General features: G+C 48.5%; 1 protein-coding gene across 1 annotated transcript; it reads left to right on the top strand.

Annotated features, from left to right (window-relative positions):
• Positions 1-10,746: 10,746 nt before the first annotated feature.
• LOC123079643 (CTD small phosphatase-like protein) lies at positions 10,747-14,087 on the top strand. Its single transcript, XM_044502441.1, has 6 exons — positions 10,747-11,200; positions 12,121-12,249; positions 12,336-12,456; positions 12,545-12,626; positions 13,430-13,583; positions 13,670-14,087. The coding sequence occupies exons 1-6, from the start codon at positions 10,877-10,879 to the stop codon at positions 13,802-13,804; spliced, it is 945 nt and encodes a 314-aa protein (XP_044358376.1). The 5' UTR covers positions 10,747-10,876; the 3' UTR covers positions 13,805-14,087.
• The last annotated feature ends 5,042 nt before the right edge of the window (positions 14,088-19,129 follow it).

Raw genomic sequence — 19,129 nt, 5'->3', positions numbered from 1 at the left:
CTATCCATCATGCATCTAGTGTATTAAGTTAACAAGAACGGAGTAATGCCTTAAGCAAGATGACATGATGTAGAGGGATAGATCCAATCAATATGAAATAAACCCCACCTTTTTATCCTTAATGGCAACAATAAAAATACGTGCCTCGCTACCCCTTCTATCACTAGGTGAGGACACCGCAAGATTGAACCCAAAACAAAGCACCTCTCCCATTGCAAGAAAAATCAATCTAGTTGGCCAAACCAAATCAATAGATTGGAGAGAAATACAAAGCTATCTTAATAATGCATAAAAGAGTACAGAGAAGACTCAAATAATATTCATAGATAATCTGATCATAAACCCACAATTGATCGGATCTCAAAAAACGCACCGCAAAAGAAGATTACATCGAATAGATCTCCAAGAACATCGAGGAGAACATTGTATTGCAGATCAAAGAGAGAGAAGAAGCCATCTAGCTACTAGCTATGGACCGTAGGTTTGTGGTAAACTACTCACACATCATCGGAAGGGCAGCAAGGTTGATGTAGAGGCCCTCCATGATCGAATCCCTCTCGAGCAGAGTACAGGAACAGGTCTCCAGATGGGATCTCACGAGGACAGAAACGTGCGGTGGCGGAGAAGTTTTTTTGGTGTGCCCCTCTCATATACGGGCAATATTTGGCTATTTATAAAGCTGAGATTAGGGTTAGAAGTGCCACGGTGGGCCCACAAGCCTGGGGGCGCCCCCCTAGGGTGCACCTCCCGAACTTGTGGCTCATCTGTGTCCCTTCTGGCTGTTGGGGAACGCAGTAATTTCAAAAAAACATCCTACAATCACGCAAGATCTATCTAGGTGATGCATAGCAACGAGTGGGGAGAGTGTGTCCACGTACCCTCGTAGACCGAAAGCAGAAGCGTTTTATCAACGCAGTTGATGTAGTCGTACGTCTTCACGATCCGGCCGATCCTAGCACCGAACGTACGGCACCTCCGTGTTCAGCACACGTTCAGCTCGGTGACGTCCCTCGAACTCTTGATCCAGTTGAGGCCGAGGGAGAGTTTCCTCAGCACGACGGCGTGGTGACGGTGATGATGAAGTTACCAGCGCAGGGTTTCGCCTAAGCACTACGACGATATGACCGAGGTGTGTAACTGTGGAGGGGGGCACCGCACACGGCTAAGACAAATCTTGGTGTGTCTTTGGGGTGCCCCCTCCCCACGTATATAAAGGAGGGAGGGAGGAGGAGGCCGGCCTAGGAGGAGGCGTGTGCCAAGGGGGGCAATCCTACTCCAAGTAGGTTTGGCCCCCCTTTCCTATTCTTACTAGGAGAAGGAGGAAAGAGGAGGAGGGGAGAAGGAAGGAGGGGGCCGGCCCCCAAACCCTAAACCAATTCGGTTTGGGACTAGAGGGGTGTGCCCCACACCTTGCTCACTGCCCTCTTTCTCCACTAGGGTCCAATAAGGCCCACAGACTCCCCGGGGGGTTCCGGTAACCTCCCGGTACTCCGAAAAATACCCGATGCACTTCGGAACCTTTCCGGTGTCCGAATATAACCTTCCAATATATCAATCTTTATGTCTCGACCATTTCGAGACTCCTCGTCATGTCCGTGATCTCATCCGGGACTCCGAACAACCTTCAGTACATCAAATCACATAATTCATAATACAAATCGTCATCGAACGTTAAGCGTGCGGACCCTACGGGTTCGAGAACTATGTAGACATGAACGAGACACATCTCCAGTCAATAACCAATAGCAGAACCTGGATGCTCATATTGGCTCCTACATATTCTATGAAGATCTTTATCGGTCAAACCGCATAACAACATACGTTGCTCCCTTTGTCATCGGTATGTTACTTGCCCGAGTTTCGATCGTCGGTATCACCATACCTAGTTCAATCTCGTTACCGGCAAGTCTCTTTACTCGTTTTGTAATGCATCATCCCGTAACTAACTCATTAGTCACATTGCTTGCAAGGCTTATAGTGATGTGCATTACCGAGAGGGCCCAGAGATACCTCTCCGACAATCGGAGTGACAAATCCTAATCTCGATCTATGCCAACTCAACAAACACCATCGGAGACACCTGTAGAGCATCTTTATAATCACCCAGTTATGTTGTGACGTTTGATAGCACACAAAGTGTTCCTCCGGTATTCGAGAGCTGCATAATCTCATAGTCATAGGAACATGTATAAGTCATGAAGAAAGCAATAGCAATAAAACTCAATGATCGTAATGCTAAGCTAACAGATGGGTCTTGTCAATCACATCATTCTCTAATGATGTGATCCCGTTCATCAAATGACAACTCATGTCTATGGCTAGGAAACTTAACCATCTTTGATTAACGAGCTAGTCAAGTAGAGGCATACTAGTGACACTCTGTTTGTCTATGTATTCACACATGTACTAAGTTTCCAGTTAATACAATTCTAGCATGAATAATAAACATTTATCATGAAATAAGGAAATAAATAATAACTTTATTATTGCCTCTAGGGCATATTTCCTTCACTAGCCTCCTCCTGAAGCTTCCTATGTGTCTTCTGGTCCAAGAAAAATCGTCAAAAAGTTTCGTTTCGTTTGGACTCCGTTTGGTATTGATTTTTTCTAAAAGACAAAAATATGCAAAAAAACAGCAACTAGCACTGGGCACTAGGTTAATAGGTTAGTCCCAAAAAAGATATAAAACAGCATAATAATGCGTATAAAACATCCAAGATGGATAATATAATAGCATGGAACAATAAAAAATTATAGATACATTGGAGACGTATCAGTGTTCTTGGAGATCTATTCGATGTAATGACTTTTTGCGGTGTGTTTGTTGGGATGCGATGAATATTATTTGAGTTTTCTCTGAACTCTTTTATGCATGATTGTTATAGCCACATATTTCTTCTCCAATTTATTGGTTCGATTTTGCCAACTAGATTGATTTATCTTTCCATGGGAAGAGGTGCTTTGTAATGGGTTCGATCTTACCGTGCTCAATCCCAGTGATAGAAAGGGACATGACACGTATGTATCATTGCTATTAAGGGTAAAAGGATGGAATTTATTGCATACGTGAGTTTATCTTGTCTACATCATGTCATCTTGCTTAAGGCATTATTCTGTTTTCCCATGAACTTAATACACTAGATGCATGCTGGATAGCGGTCGATGTGTGGAGTAATAGTAGTAGATGTAGAATCATTTCGGTCTACTTGTCTCGGACGTGAGCCTATATACATGATCATTGCCTTGGATATCGTCATAATTATTTGTTTTTCTATCAGTTGCCCAAGAGTAATTTGTTTACCCACCATATGCTATTTTCAAAAGAGAAGCCTCTAGTGAAAACTATGGCCCCGGGTTTGTCTTTTATCATATATTAAAACCAAAAATACCTTACTGCAATTTTCTTTTTCTTTTTTTATTTTGTATTTTTGTCCAATCTATCTATTAAAAACTATACAATTTAATCTTGCTCGTAACCGTCAAGGGATTGACAACCCCTTGCTCGCGTTGGGTTGCAAGTATTTCTTGTTTGTGTGCAGGTGATGTTCACGAGTCGTTGCATGGTTCTCCTACTGGATTGATTACCTTGGTTTCATAACTAAGGGGAATACTTATCTCTACTGTACTGCATCATCCTCTCCTCTTCGAGGAAATCCCAACGCGGCTCACAAGTAGTAGGGAGCGGCGGAGAGCAATGCAGACGACCATCTCCTCCGCGGGCCTGCATGGGACGAGGTCAAGTTCACAAACCGGGAGAGCTCGGAGTTGGATCCGCTACCCACCATGCTAGAGAAGGCCAAAGATTGCCAGAAGGGAGTTTGGGGGCAGAGTGGAGTGGCTAGGGTTTAATCCAGGATGCAGATGGATACGAATATATGTGGGGTCGAGATGGACCAGCGTAGGCTGGATCCAACGTGGTGGACGTCCAGGCGCGTACGGGCCTCCCTATATCCGCTTCAGATTTAGACATGATATGATGGGGCAGGTCAGCCGGACGTATAGGGTCAAGTTAAGGCATCCCACTGGGTCAGGATTTTGTGAGCGATCAGTGACTGGGTCGGCTGCTCGGACGTACATGGGGTTTGGGAGGACCGGTTGTAGATGATCTTAGAGCATCGACAACCATAGATACCTAATCCAAGCCCCTATACGCTCGCAGATGCGCTCGGATGCGCCCATGGACTGTGATCGGACAGGCATCAAAACTTTCCATTTGCAACCATGGTCCCTACTTTCAAAACACCGAATCCATGCAAACACATGCACGTCGATCATTTTGAACAAACATAGCTTTTGGTGCACACAAATACAAATAGTTCATACTTAATAGTATGTGATCCAAGTATAGTTCAAATATAAATATTGTTCATAGTGCATAACAGATAAAATAAAAGAGAAGTTTACTGATTTCCAGTGTGCGTCCACATATGCTTGACAAGATCATCCAGAAGTTGTATATGTACTTGTTGATCTCGTAGTTGTCGATGCATCTCCGGAAAGTTGGCAATGCTCTCTGCCTCTTGTTCCGGGGGGAGGACCTAACCACCGGTCTTCTCAAAATCGTGCGTGCACGCTGCCCCTTCACCCTCGCCCTCAACAATTGTCGTGGTGGGCGCGCGGCAGATGCCAAAGGATGGCTAAAGAGAGGAGGAGGCTCGAGGGCACCGGTGGGCTCCAGAGGCGAGATCGGCATGAGCGAGCGTGGGACGCAAGACATACCCAGGTTTGGGGCTCTCCGGAGAGATAACACCCCTAGTCCTGCCGAGTGTGGTTTATATGTAGATGTCACAAGCTTGCTCCTAGAGCTGTATTGGGGAGGAAGGAAGACAGGCCAAAGCATAGGCTGCTCCTTCTCCTGGTGTGTGCGCTCTACTGATCGTGAGAGTGTGTGGTGCATTTTATGCGTGTGATGGATGCCCGTTTACATGGGGGCTCCTGGGGGGTTTTATAGGTCAACCCCCAGGGTTACAATGGTAAAGTTACAAGGCCGTGGGGCCGGGTTGTCAGCGTCCGGGAAGCCGGTGCTGGGACCCACCGGGTGTCAGGGCTCGCCGGGTTCTCCGGGCGCAGGCCCCATGTGCTAGGAGGCACTGTTCTCCGTCTTGTCGGCCGTCACGAAGTGGCCGTGTCGAGTCCGCTACAGGGGTGCACCGGCAGGTCGCCGTCTGCTGGCGTCAGCAGTGACGATGGGTGCGCTGTAGCCACGCCGGCCTCGGTCAGCAGGGTAGGTGGGGCACTGTTGCCACGCCTCTACCGGTTAGAGGAGTTGGTGGGGCACTTTTGCCACGCCCATCCTCTTAATGAGACTCGTCCCATCGCACGCCTTGGATGGGACGGGAGCTGACCCATGGCTGGGTTGAGGAACACGCCACGGGGGAACTGGCTTGCTGGAGAAGTCTTGGTTCGCCGGGTTCGGCTGGCTTGCGCCAGCCGTCAGGGCCGGGTTGCCGTCTTGGCCGGGTCAAAGAGTTCGGCCGGGTTGAGGGACTTGGCCGGGTCAACAGACCCGGCCAAGTGTGAGCCGGATTGAGGGCTGATGCTGGCCCCGATGTTTTTGAAAAGGATCCGGGTTCCGTTGCCTACCCGGGGTTCATCCCCCCGACAACAATCATGTTATGCAAGATAACACAAAATGTAATGAGCTGCCAAGGTGTCTCCGGTTCCCACATCATTGCAACTCCATGAACAATACCCCAACGAGATTGGAGCACTCCAAATGTCCTCTCCACATCCTTCCGAGCTTCCTTCTATTGTTGCAAGCGGGTTTGTTTGTTGCCTTGGGGATCGGATATGGTCTTCACAAACGCCGCCCACTGAGGATAGATACCATTGGTAAGGTAGTACCCCATGGTGTAGTTGTGTTCGTTGATGGTATAGTTGCACACTGGAGTTTCTTGAACAAAGGAGATCGTTGGAGCACATTGATGTCATTGCACGAACCTGGCGTGCCAAAGAAAGCATGGCAAATCCACAAGTCCTGCGATGCCACTGCTTCAAGTATGATGGTGGCTTCTTGGACATGACCTTGGTATTGCCCACACAAACCTTTTGGGCAGTTCTTTCACTGCCAGTGCATGCAATCAACTGAACCTAGCATATGGGGAATCCTCTTGCTACTCCAATTGCCAACAATTTTTCCGTGTCCTCCACAGTTGGCTCTCTCAGGTACTCTGGTCCGAACACCTTCACCACAGTGCATGCAAATTGCACCGTGGTTTTCAAGACTATGGTCTCCCCCATCCGGATTCCTGCATCAATTGCATCTGCTGCTTTACAATAAGCAAGCATCCTGACAGCAACAGTGCATTTTTGCAGAGGAGAGAAAGAAAGTTTTTCGCAACAATCCTTCCTCAGCTTGAAGTTGCCATCAGCCTTCTCCGTGCCTTCCACTACCCGCAAGAACAAGTTATGCTCATCCGGTAGCGACAACGAAAGAAGGTTCCATGGAATGTTGGGACAACTGCGAAGTAGTCCATGAACAGAAGTCGTGCACCGGCAATCCTATCACGCGGAATCACTATCCGACCCTTGATGAAACCCTTGAAGTTTAGGACGTGCTCGTCTGCCTTCTCGAACTCCTCTTGGATGCTCATCATCATCCTCATTCCGGCATCCTCATCATTTGAATCCGACGACACGATGAACTTGTTGAATATGAATTCGTGAAGATCATCGTGTCCATAGCCATCATTCCACGCCGAATCCATTAGAGACCTAGAAATAATGACCGAACGAATAAAAAACGGGCACAGATGTTTCATCGAGCATGTAAAGTGCGGGGTGAAAATATGGGGGAGTTTGACGTACCGGGACGCCGTCCGGTGGCCGTCTGGTCGGCAGTGGTGTGCGTTGGGGCGTCCGGTGGAAAAGCCTTGAGTTGGGGAAGGCAACGGAGCATCGATACCGGCGGAGGTCTGATGGCGACAGTGCGCAGAAGGGTGAACAAAGAAAAGAAGAGTGACGCTCGAGCAAGGAAAGGGGAGACGGATATGACCGAATTGGCACGGGCTCCAGCAGTCAGTCCTATGTGACGGGCGTGTTCATACGTCTCCATAGCCGTCCCAGATATGAGCCGGATATGAGAAAGCTGTCACATAACCGCCTAAGATATGGGCCGGATATGAGAAGGCGGGTTGGATGGTGTTTTTTCGTTCGGACACTGATCATGTTTGGAACGGGTCCGGCGTCCGGTTGTAGATGCTCCTAGGCAGCAAATTTATCTCTGCCAGGTCTCAGGATGACCGGCCGCGTGGGGAAAATGTAGAAATCCCCGAGACTATAGCACTCTCAGCACGTGTCTGTGACTTTTGTTTGCTGGGTGCAGAACGCCTGGAAGGGAAGAGAAAAAGGGCCGGCCAGATACTCCTTTCGCCACAGTTTTCGCCAGGAATGGACGCAGCACCGTGCGAGCGTTCCGAAAGAAACTTTGGTGCGTCGACGAGAGGTAGGCAAAGCCCGTTACCTCTCTCGACGAGGTAGGTGTGCCGGTGTTGCGGTGCTGCCGAACTGATGACACTCCTTTGTCGCCCCTTTTTCCAGATCCAGCTGCCAGTGCAGACCAATCTGTAAACGCAACCGAGGATGGCTGCTAAACTAATCAAAGCATCTCTTCATGCTTTCAGCGTGGACCCTCGCTACGCTAACAGGGACATTAACAAACCACATGGCACTGTTGTACTAGTACCCTACTGCAAAACGCTCGTAAATGATTCGCAAAAGAATGTAAATATACTCCTCTAAATTTCAGCCGGTATACATACACTGCAGTACTTTGGTACGGGGCGATTCGGTGCCCAGGCTAAGCTGCACCCGCGATGAATAGAAAATTCAAAACTTCTACTAGAAAATACATTGCATGGAAGATAATTTAGTGCGTGAGGTGCGCTTCAAATTTCAGAGCATTTGGGTGTCCGAGTAGCTCTCGGCAAAACTGACAAATTTAGGGTCTATGAAAAAGTTTATTGTTCATGTATTGTTCTTATCATTTGTCTTTTTTACTGAGGGCTACTCATATGTCCAAACCCATAACAAATTATCTTTTATGCAGAAAAAAATCGGATTTTTGATATATTTTTTAACTATATTTTGTGAATTTTCTCTTCTCCAGGTGTAGATGAGCCTGGGCTTAGAAATGGATATTCGTTTGCTGATAAATTATCAGCTACTTTCTGTCCAGGTTTATTAGCCCCCTTTTCATTTGGGTCAAAACTTGACCATAAATTTAACTAATAAAATATAAACTGCATGACCTAAAAATCATGTTGTGGAAAACTTGTTTTGAATACAAATCCAATAGTGTATCTTTTGTGATATATACCTCATATTTTTGTTGTTGTCCTAGATAGTCAAAGTTTGATTATTATATAGTTGGAAATTCTCATGCATGTTTGCATGTTGTCATGAGTCTTTTTCCTATAGATGTTGCATGCTTGCATGTTGAGAGAATTGGATTAGTGAAGCTATCTATTTAAGATACGCACGTTGCGAAGTATTTCGTCTGTGTGTGTAAAAAGGGGTTCATAGTTTTACTTTTTTCTTGCATTGCGTATTAGGAAATTGAGGCACATCGACCGATAGAGAACTATTTATGATCAGTAACTATATGAGCCAACACATGAAACATAAGGAACCCCTTAACTCTTCCTTAGTATGCGAGTCTAGGCTAATATGTGTTTCTATTTTGTGCCGAGAGGGTACAGTAAGTAGCACATATACAATCACACCGCAGCAGTTTTGTGGGTTGTAATCTCAAAAGAGAATTGTATGTTTTGCACTAACGAAGCTTGTCGTTTCTCGGCTAGGCGCAACAACAATGTTTTGGAAAAATATAAGGTGAAAACCAAGTAAAAAAACCATGTTTGAAATGTTTAAAAGACACTTTAAAACACTACATCACATGCTTCGGATGTTTTACAAACATGTAAGGTTTCAAATTCAAATTTAATTGCACTTGAGCTAAAAAAATTGTCATCAATCACAATAATTTAACATGTTTCACATTTGTGGGTTGCTGGATTTTGTTTTTTCATAGCTCAAACACGAAGTTGAATTTGAAACTGAAATAATTTTTTAGGGGATTTGAAACTGAAACCTGACATGTTCTTTAGAAGATCTCATCTCCAATACCTTCATCTTTAGAGATTTTGAAACATGACTATCACTTGGTCTTCACCGGATACTTTCTCCGATGTTTTGCCGTACTCTAGGGGGAACTATACTCTTTTTACATTTGGATATTAGTATTAAACACGTGATAGACAAGACTTCGGCCCAACAAGATAAGGTCGTTTTTTCTCGCAAAAACAAACAAACAAGATAAGGTCGTTTTGCCTCTCCCATTGGCTGGCTCCAGTTAGGTGTCTTTTACTATCAAACTTTTACACGAAACATCAGCACTACTAGTAGTATATTCAGTGACCATGGCCCACGTCATTTTCATTGTTGTTGAGAACACAAAAGGGATCAGAGGTGCCTGCTTACCTAGGCACAAACTTTTCTGAAAATGACCTACTTAGGTACAATCACCAAGAAAGAAATATCGGCCGAGCATCCCTTCAGGGCAGGGCAATACAGCAATAACATCTTTGGGAGAAAGGAATATTTCCTGCAATTGCGGAGTAAAAATGTAAACACCTGATCCAACTATCTTAATTTCTCTATGTATTTCTAACATAGTTAATCACATACATGAATAATGCGCACGACACTCATCTATATGATCGCTCGCACGTGCATTATATCCCTAGAAATGCACGTGCGGGTGAAAACTTATGAAGGCACACATGTATACCTATCCATATGCACGCACACATGCAAACTCTATTTCTATGAACACCTCCAAAAAACTTAATTCAACATGTCATATTGAAACTAAAAGATAGCATAGAGAAGTCTCGAATAAATCCGAAAAAATATGTGAACATCTTTGTCAAGTCTAACACTTCAAACCTGATGGGTTGATTTCACCACAAGAAATCTGACCCTAAGCTATGCTTAGTTCGGCATATGTAGAAAGAAGCGTCGTCACCTGGTAAATCTAAGTATATGGTACTAAACTACTCCGCATGTTCCTAAATATAACTCCTTTTAGAGATTCCATATGGACTATATGTAAAGCAAAACGAGTGAATCTACACTCTAAAATATGTCTATATACATCCATATGTAGTTCATAGGAAAATCTCTAAAAAGACTTATATTCAGAAACAGAGGAAGTAATATTTAACGTCTTATACTATGGGACGAAGAGTATGATTTTATACAACAATAGTGATTTTTAAAGTTAATTAGTGCAATTTTTATATCCATTTCTATGACGAGTAATTCGGGATGGAGAAAGTATCTTAATCCTCATGATTAAAAACAACGATTAGTCCTTAATATACTTTTGAAATCAACGAAACTTTGCCGAGCAAACGAAATCAACGTAGCCTGATTGACTTGATTAATCTGTCAACATTACTGCACCACCATTGATACTTTCGTCGAAACAAAACAAATTAGGTTAACACGAGCAGATAAGCATCAAGCCAGCAGCCAGAAATGCATGCAGACAAAAAAAAAAAACTCCACTTCTACTGGTGACCAAGAGAAAACTCCGGGTGCACGTATGACAATTTACTACACTTCCGGCAGCTCGCCAGTTTAGCCCTACTCTCGCTGACCGCCGGGCCCACCGAATCCGCCCCCCAATCACCGATCCCCTGTTCCGCTAAGCCCACCCGGGCACGCCCACGCCCGCCCCCACGTACGTGCACGCGGCCACAAAGACCACCCGACCACCACCACCTCCCCCTCCCTCCGGTCGCCTCCGGCCTCGCCTCGCTTCGCCCCCTCCCCCCCCGCCGCGTGCCCCGGCAGCCCGTCCCTGGCGCCCATGGCGGCCGCGGAGGTCTACTCGCCGACCGCGGCGGCGGCGGCGCAGCACCAGCAGCGCGGGAAGGCGGCGACGCAGGCGTGGCAGGCGGTCGTCGGCTGGATCGGCTTCCTCCTCCAGGTCCTGCTCCAGATCCTCCGCGGCACGCCCTCCTGCGCCCAGCTCCTCTCCTTCGTCGGCTTCCGCTACCCGCTCCTCTCATCCGCCTCGGCCGCCCCCGACCAGCCGTCGCCGGAGGTGGCCTTCATGCCGCTCCGCTCCGAGATCCCGGCCGACGCCGCCCCCGTCCCGGCGCCCCCGCCCGAGCCCCTCCAACGCCTCACGGTACGGAAGATTCGGTTTTTCATTGGGTTCCTTGGAGCTATTCGGTGTTCTGCGCAGGGGGGGATAGATACTTTGGAAGGAGACGGATTCCATTTCCGATAGGAAGTGGATGTAGGAGGAGTGTCTCCATCCAATTGCCGTCCATTTCTGTCTTCGAGCTGGTGAATTTGGGATTAGGCGGAGGGGTTGGTTTGAGCTAATTGGGTGTTCTGCCTGGTTAATTCAGTTAGCTTTGATTGATAGTATGTTTTATTTGCTGCTGAATTAGTATGTGTGATATAGAGCAGGCCATTTCGGGGTGTCGGGTGGTAAATAATCACCGTCTCCGATTACGAACACCTAGAGTCACTTGTGTTGCAAATCCAAAACAAAAGCTTAGTTGGTGTTAGTAGCCACTTCCATCCCAAAACAAGGGCTTATTGATTTATTAGCCAACAACTGCATTAATCTCATCTCTAGACAAGGGCTGGTTCAGAAAATTTACAGGATCCTGGTGTTGCTACCTTTACTGGATCAAATACTTAATTGGGCAATATATTGTTTCTGATCACTGATCTTGTAGTCAATTTGTGAGAGACCATTTCTGGGAAACTTCTTGTCGCTGGTGTTCTTTGAGAAGATATCTGAGTCTGCCCGTCAATACTGGCAGCGTGATTGGATATGAATTATGATATTACGCATTTGGTGATGATAGATGAATCGGCATGTGTGCTGTTTTACTGGCACATATACTCATAACAGGGTTCTTATAAGCATACTGTATTTAGTATGATGAGCTTATGGCTTCCCACAAAATAGAATCAACTGAATTAATATTTGTGTTAAAACTAAATCCAAGCCACATTTAGTGTGAAGTCAGCTTTAACGATTCTGCTGTAAACTCATTCATTATCTCTGAACAAATATGGACTGCCTTTCAGGTAGTGCTTGACTTGGACGAGACTTTAGTTTCTGCGTACGAATCATCTGGTCTTCCTCCTATTGTACGCACCCAAGCTGTTGAAGCTGGATTACATTGCTTTGACATGGAGTGCATATCAACTGATAAGGTACCAACCTTCGGCTCTTGCTACTTTATTGTGTTATCCTTTTAATCGTTACTGATAAAGGAATTTTTTTCTGGTGAGCTGTAAAGGATGTTGAAGGAAAACAAAAGGTGAATCATGTTACTGTCTTTGAACGTCCTGGTCTGCATGAGTTCTTGCAGAAAACTAGTGAATTCGCAGATCTTATCCTCTTTACAGCGGGCTTGGAAGGTATGGTGGCTGCTAATATTTTATTCATCTCTCCCGTCACATGATCCCAGTCAGCTTCCTCACCATACCTGTCCAAATTTCTCCTCAGGTTATGCAAGACCTTTAGTGGACATAATAGATGCTCACAATAGGTTCAAACTCCGTCTTTATCGTCCATCAACTGTTACTACGTAAGTGTTACAGAAACTTCCCCATAGGATACAGGTGATTTTGTAACATTGTGTTGCTGTTGCTGTTGCTGCTGCTGCATCTTGATGATAGCCATCATTACTTTGCTTCCTGTGATGTGTACACAACTAATCAGTTGAATGTTACATGCAAACCAGCAGTTCTTTAGGTGGAAAAGCGCATGTAGTTTATTTATAATTTGTATGAGTTCAATACTAGAGATTGGTCGTTTCCCATCAATTTGAGTGACAAACTGACAATATTAACACAATCCTTTCTTTTAAGGCATGTCATGCACCAAATGTACCATACAGTGGGTGATTACTGAAAAGATTAGAGCGAAGATGGTAATCTGCAGTGTGAGACTTGAGTAGTGTAAGGATTAGAGCGACGAAGATATCTACAGTCTGCACTGTTGGGGGGCGTGACCCTGGATCTCTGCGGTGCAATGCCAGCCATGAAGGGTGCCGCACTGCAAAGGCAGGGCGGCCAGAATATAAGGGATTTATTGTCTCTTCTTCATGGTCCATCCATACCCTCCGTCATGCCTTATAGCGCCAATTTTAGAAAAAGAAGAAAGAAGCAGCTCATCAATTCTGCTTGCCTACAAGGCATGTCCCTGTGCTAGTCTTTAGTAATGAATCGATGGTGCTTTCTTCGGCTCTGCATGCATGTTTTTGCACATAATACTTGTTTGGAGTAAGACTGGCTGATAGTGCATACAATACTTATTTGCCAATAACCTAAACCTTTACAGTAGCGAGCAAGTTCATTTTCTGATATCAGCAGCGGTGTGCAATTTCAGGGAATACAGAGAGCATGTGAAAGATCTTTCTTGCCTGTCAAAAGATTTCAGTAGAATCGTCATTGTCGACAACAATCCGTTCAGCTTCATAGTGCAGCCTTTGAATGGAATACCCTGTGTTCCATTTTCAGCTGGACAACACTCAGACGATCAAGTAACTGATAATGGACACCAGTCATTCAATGGTTCCGGTCCTCTAATTTGTACATGTTCATTGATTTTTTTTGTACTGTTTTTCAGCTGATGGAGGTTATCTTCCCGCTCCTGAAGCATCTCTCTGTCCAGAGAGATGTGAGGCCAGCCCTGTACGAAAGGTTTCATATGCCAGAATGGTTCCAAAAGCATGGGATCCCTCGAACTGATCAGGCTCTCTAAGAATTGTTTAGGTGGAGAAGAATCAAGTGCCTGCCACGCCATATGTCCCTTATTAGGGGGAGAGCACTTGTACATTATTATTTATATTCATTTTTAGATTCTCTTCCCTGATATAAGATCATGTCATTGTTCATACGGGATTGCCATGTCTGGAGGTAAAGGAATTGTAATCTAGCAGAATGTCTTATTTGTATCGGTGGTAACATCAATTGTTGTATATCACCTTCTGTTGTAAATTTGCTTGTTGATAGCTCATTTAATCTAATGCACAGTTCAAGGTCTATTATCATGATGTCAAGAGGCTGCATTAACTTTTAATCAAGGTTTCAGTGAGAAATGTTTGGTAAAATTCACAAACAAAAAAAACTTGTCCAGGGAATTTTAACAGCATTTTCGCCAAAATCGTGTGTTTATAAATCTAACTATCTGATATTTAAGCTTGCTGACATTTACAAGTCACAAGACCTGGATTTTAAGCTTGCTGGCATTCCAATTTTGTCAGAATCTCTGCTGTCTGGACTCTGGACGTGATAAGAGGTACTGAAGCTTCTTATTTGAGTTTCTGGATGCAAAAATCGAGGAATGTTACCAGCATTTTACCAAAATCATGTGTTTATAAATCTAACCAGCTGATATAGTGATATTTACAAGCTTCTTATCTGAGTTTCTGGACGCGAAAATCATTGGAACTTCGTATCTGGCTGATAATCTGTGCCGCCTCATCAAACCTGTACGCTCTCTCGTAGACGCCGGCGGACACGAGATAGAGCTCCCTCTTGTCGATGCTGGGGTCATGGCCAAGCTCGCCGACCAGCCGCTCCAGCGCCTCGAAGTCCTGCTGAGCGCCGAGCAAGCTGAGCATCTGGAAGTGCACCCTGTCCGAGAACACGCAGCCTTCCTCCCTCAGCGCCCGGTACAGCCCCGCGGCCTTGTCGAACTCCTTGAGCTTGCCGTAGGCGTTCATGGTGACCGCGATCGTCTCCGAGTCCGGCAGGTGGCCCAGCTTCCTCATCTCGTCGAACACCTCCACCACGCTGCGGTGCCGCCTGTTCTTGGCGAACAGGCCCATCATCGCCCTGTGCACCGACGGGTCCTTGACCTCGCCGGTGTGGACCGCGCGGCGGAACAGCCACGCGGCCTCCTCCACCCGCCCAGCGCTGGCCAGGATCTTCATGGCACTCTCCTTGGGGATGGCCTGGTCCGGGTCTCTGAGCTCGCGCAGCAGGCGCTTGGACTGCGAAACGAGCCCGGCGCGCTCGTATGCGACCACCATCGTCTGGTACAGCACCGGGTCCATCTCCGTGCCGGACTCCCGCAGCTTCTCGAAGAGCTTGGCGGCGCGGTCCAGCTTCCCGGCCTTGACCCAGATGGACAGGACGGTGGAGTAGGTGACGGCGTTGGGCTGGATGCCGCCGGCCTGCATTTGCTGCACAAGGCTCCCGGCCTTGTCGTCCTCCAGCGCCTTGCCGTGGATGGCGATCATGGTGTTGTACGTCACCACGTTGGGCCTGACGGCGCCGTTGTTGCCGCCGCCGCCGTCGGAGGCGGTGCTGCACATGAGGCCGAAGAGGTGGACCGCCTCCCCGAACAGCCCGGCGTCGCCGTACACGCGGAGCATGGTGTTGTACGTGACGACGCTCGGCGGCACCCCGGCCCGGCGCATGGACCAGAAGAGCCGGTCGGCGTCGCGCGCGAGGTCCAGCTGCCCGTACGCGTTGAGCACGATGTTGAAGACCGAGAGGTCGGGCTTGACGCGCGCCACGGCGCGCATGTGCGAGAAGAGCGAGACCGCCGCGAGGTGCCGGCCGCGGCGCGCGAGCGCGGCGAGGACCGGGGCGTAGGACTCGGCGTCGGGGGCGACGCCGTCGGCGGGGACGTCGTGGAGCAGCAGGCGCTTGGCATCGCGGAGCAGGTCGGACTTGCAGTAGGCGGCGATGGCGGCGTTGTAGGCCTTGAGGTCGGGCCTGATCCCGGCGGCGCGGAGGCGGGAGAAGAGCGCGAGCGCCTTGGGCGCGTCGCCGGCGCGGAGGGCGAGGTGGATGAGGTTGGAGAAGAGCACAAGGTCCGGCGCCACGGCGTCGGCCTCCATGAGCGGGAGGAAGGTGAGCGCGTGGTCGAGGTGGCCCGCGCGGGTGAGCGCGGCGAGGAGCGTGGAGTAGGAGAAGCCGTCGGCCGCGACGCCCCTCTCGCGCATCTCGAGGAGGAGGCCGGACGCGAGGCGGAGCTGGCCGGCGCGGGAGGCGGCGCGGAGCAGGAGGTTGTAGGGGACGAGGAGCGCCGACGAGGGGAGGTCGGGCGCGAGGAGGTCGAGCAGCGCGACGCCGCGGCGCGGGTCCGGGAGGCGGGAGAGGAGCGTGCAGAGGAGGCGCGGGGAGACGGGGCGGTGCGACGAGAGCGCGGCGGCCAGGTCCGGGGCCGCGCGCGCGGCGGAGAGCGCCGCCACGAGGGCGGCGATGTCGGGGGCGTGGTCCTGGCGCTGGAGCTCCGCGGATTTGTGGCGGTGGAGGGGGTGGGAGCTCGGGAGGTTGGGGTTTAGCCAGATGGACTTTGCGCTTGCGGCGGGGCCGCGGTGGCGGTGCGGCGAGGGGGAAGGGAGGGCGGCTGCCGCTGCTGCCGTCGGCGGCATTGGTCTTGGGGTGCGGGAGTGGCGCGGCAGCCGGGAAACGGATAGGAGATTTTTTGGCGCTGGCAGGGACGTTTGCGAGACGTATCGGGCTGGATTGGGACACCCGTCGGAGCAAAATGCCGCGTCGGAGCGAAGTGGCAGCATTCAGATTTCAGAACTTGTGATGGAGCGACAGGGTTGCGGCTTGACAATCGAGAGTTCACAGCCAAAATAGAGCCAGCAGCACTTAAACGTTCATATATTTTGGGTCAGCACGGTACATATATTTTGGGTCATTTAAGGCCATGTTTACAACGCCCTCGAACTGATCTGCACGTCTAAATTCTCGCAAACCAAAAACAAAATTGAGGGAGGTTTGTGGCCTTCTGAACAGCCGTCACGTAGGCGTTCCACGCCCCAGACCCAGCCAAAGTCAAGGTGGAGCTCGCACATTTTGACATTTACCATTTTTTCTAGTGAAAGCCCCCCTCTCCCCCCCCCCCCCCCCCCTCGTCGTGGCCCCGCCTCCTAGTTCCCATCCATTTCGCCCTCCGCCGCCACAATGGAGACGACCGAGAAGGTCATCGTCACGTCGGAGCCGGAAGGAGAAGTTGGTAGTGGTCTCCTGCAAGGTTAACACAACAAAATGCAACACCTGCCGCCACAAAACAAAAGAAGGGGGGAAGGAGGGGGGATGCTTTGGCGGTGGACAATCACCCAATACCTCCTCAGCCAAAGCGTGTGAAGCGGCGGGTGCATGTCATGCAATCACCTCCACCCCGCAGCTCGGTCCGCAACATCAGTCCATGTCCACCATCACCGACGGCCATCAAGTATTGTTCGAAGTCGACCTCAACTGAGACTACACCTTCATGGAGCTTTAGTCGCAGTCGCCGGCGCTTGTCCATTTGCGGATGCCGGCTCCCTCACCCTTCGGTGTCGGATCTCTGTTTGCTAGAATGTTTCAACGGGGCGAGATGGTGGATGGTGACTTCACAGGGATGCAGTGATAAACATGATCCATGACAGCGGAGGCCACGAAGACCATCAAGTGGAGGACTCCCAACCGGAGGCAGAGACCCAACAACGCTCACCCAAATGTCGGACACCACGTAGACCGAGCCGACGCACACCCAACAGCTGGGCGGTGATCCAGGCGACATCTGGGCGTCGGGTGCGGGTCCAAAGAAGAAGAGGGGAGAAAATTTCAACTTGAAGGACGATGAATTGTTGGTTGATACATGGTTGGACACAATCATTGATCTGATTCATGGCACGGTGCAAAGGGGCGGAACATTTTGGACAAGTGTGTATGCTTGATTTCGTGAGCAAAAGAACTATGATCCCTATTGCACCGAAGTGATCCATGAGTGCAGCTTGAAGACGCTCACTAATCGATGGTACACCATTCAAGAGATCACAAGCAAGTATTGCAGCTTTTAAAAACAATTGCAAATCCAATGACCGAATAGCGCGACACTCCAAGAGCTCGTATGTTTTTTGTTGCTCCATGTGTGTTGGTCATTTGGCTGGATATGCTCTGTGTGTTAGTCATTTGACCGGATATGCAATTTGTTGATCATGTGTTTTCTTCCTAGGTTGGTCGTGCATGCACATTGTTCTTTATGACAAAAAGAAGCACTTCCTCTTCATACATTGCTGGTTGAAGTTGAACGTGCACCTCAAGTGGCTTAATGGTGTTGCCAATTCCATCAAGACCGCATCATATGCCCAATGTAGATAAATATGGCGATCCAACAAAAGGAGTCCTTGCTCCGACCAAAAGGATGGGCAGGAACTGGGGCAGAAAGTATGAGGAGGAGGCGAGAAGTAGAAGCGAAAAAGGGCAGCGGCCTGTTGGGGAACGCAGCATGCAATTTCAAAAAAATTCCTACGTTCACGCAAGATCTATCTAGGAGATGCATAGCAACGAGAGGGGGGGAGTGTGTCCACGTACCCTCGTAGACCGAAAGCGGAAGCGTTTGCTTAAAGCGGTTGATGTAGTCGAACGTCTTCTCGTTCAACCGATCAAGCACCGAACGTACGACACCTTCGAGTTCTGCACACGTTCAGCTCGATGACGTCCCTCGAACTCTTGATCCAGCAAAGTGTCGAGGGAGAGTTCCGTCAGCACGACGGCGTGGTGACGGTGATGGTGAAGCGATCCGCGCAGGGCTTCGCCTAAGCACTACGTGAATATGACTGGAGGCGTAAACTGTGGAGGGGGGCGCTGCACACGGCTTGGAACAATTGATGTGTCTTCTAGGCGCCCCCCTCCCCACGTATATAAAGGAGATAGGGGGAGGAGGCCGGCCCTAGGCGCGCCCCAAGTAGGAGGAGTCCTACTTGGGCTCCTAGTAGGATCCCCCCTTTCCTTTTACCGGAGGGGGGAAAGGGGGAAGGAGAGAGGGGGGGAAAGGAAATGAAGGAAATATGCCCTAGAGGCAATAATAAAATTGTTATTTATATTTCCTTATATCATGATAAATGTTTATTATTCATGCTAGAATTTTATTAATCGGAAACTTAGAACATGTGTGAATACATAGACAAAACAGAGTGCCCCTGGTATGCCTCTACTTGACTAGCTCATTAATCAAAGATGGTTAAGTTTCCTAACCATAGACATGTGTTGTCATTTGATGAATGGGATCACATCATTAGTGAATGATGTGATGGACAAGACCCATCGGTTAGCTTAGCATAATGGTCGTCAAGTT

Source organism: Triticum aestivum, chromosome 3D, assembly GCF_018294505.1.
Source record: "Triticum aestivum cultivar Chinese Spring chromosome 3D, IWGSC CS RefSeq v2.1, whole genome shotgun sequence".
NCBI classification, from domain to species: Eukaryota; Viridiplantae; Streptophyta; class Magnoliopsida; order Poales; family Poaceae; genus Triticum; species Triticum aestivum.
Note: the sequence above shows the minus strand (reverse complement) of the source record. Positions and strands in the feature narration are given on the sequence as shown.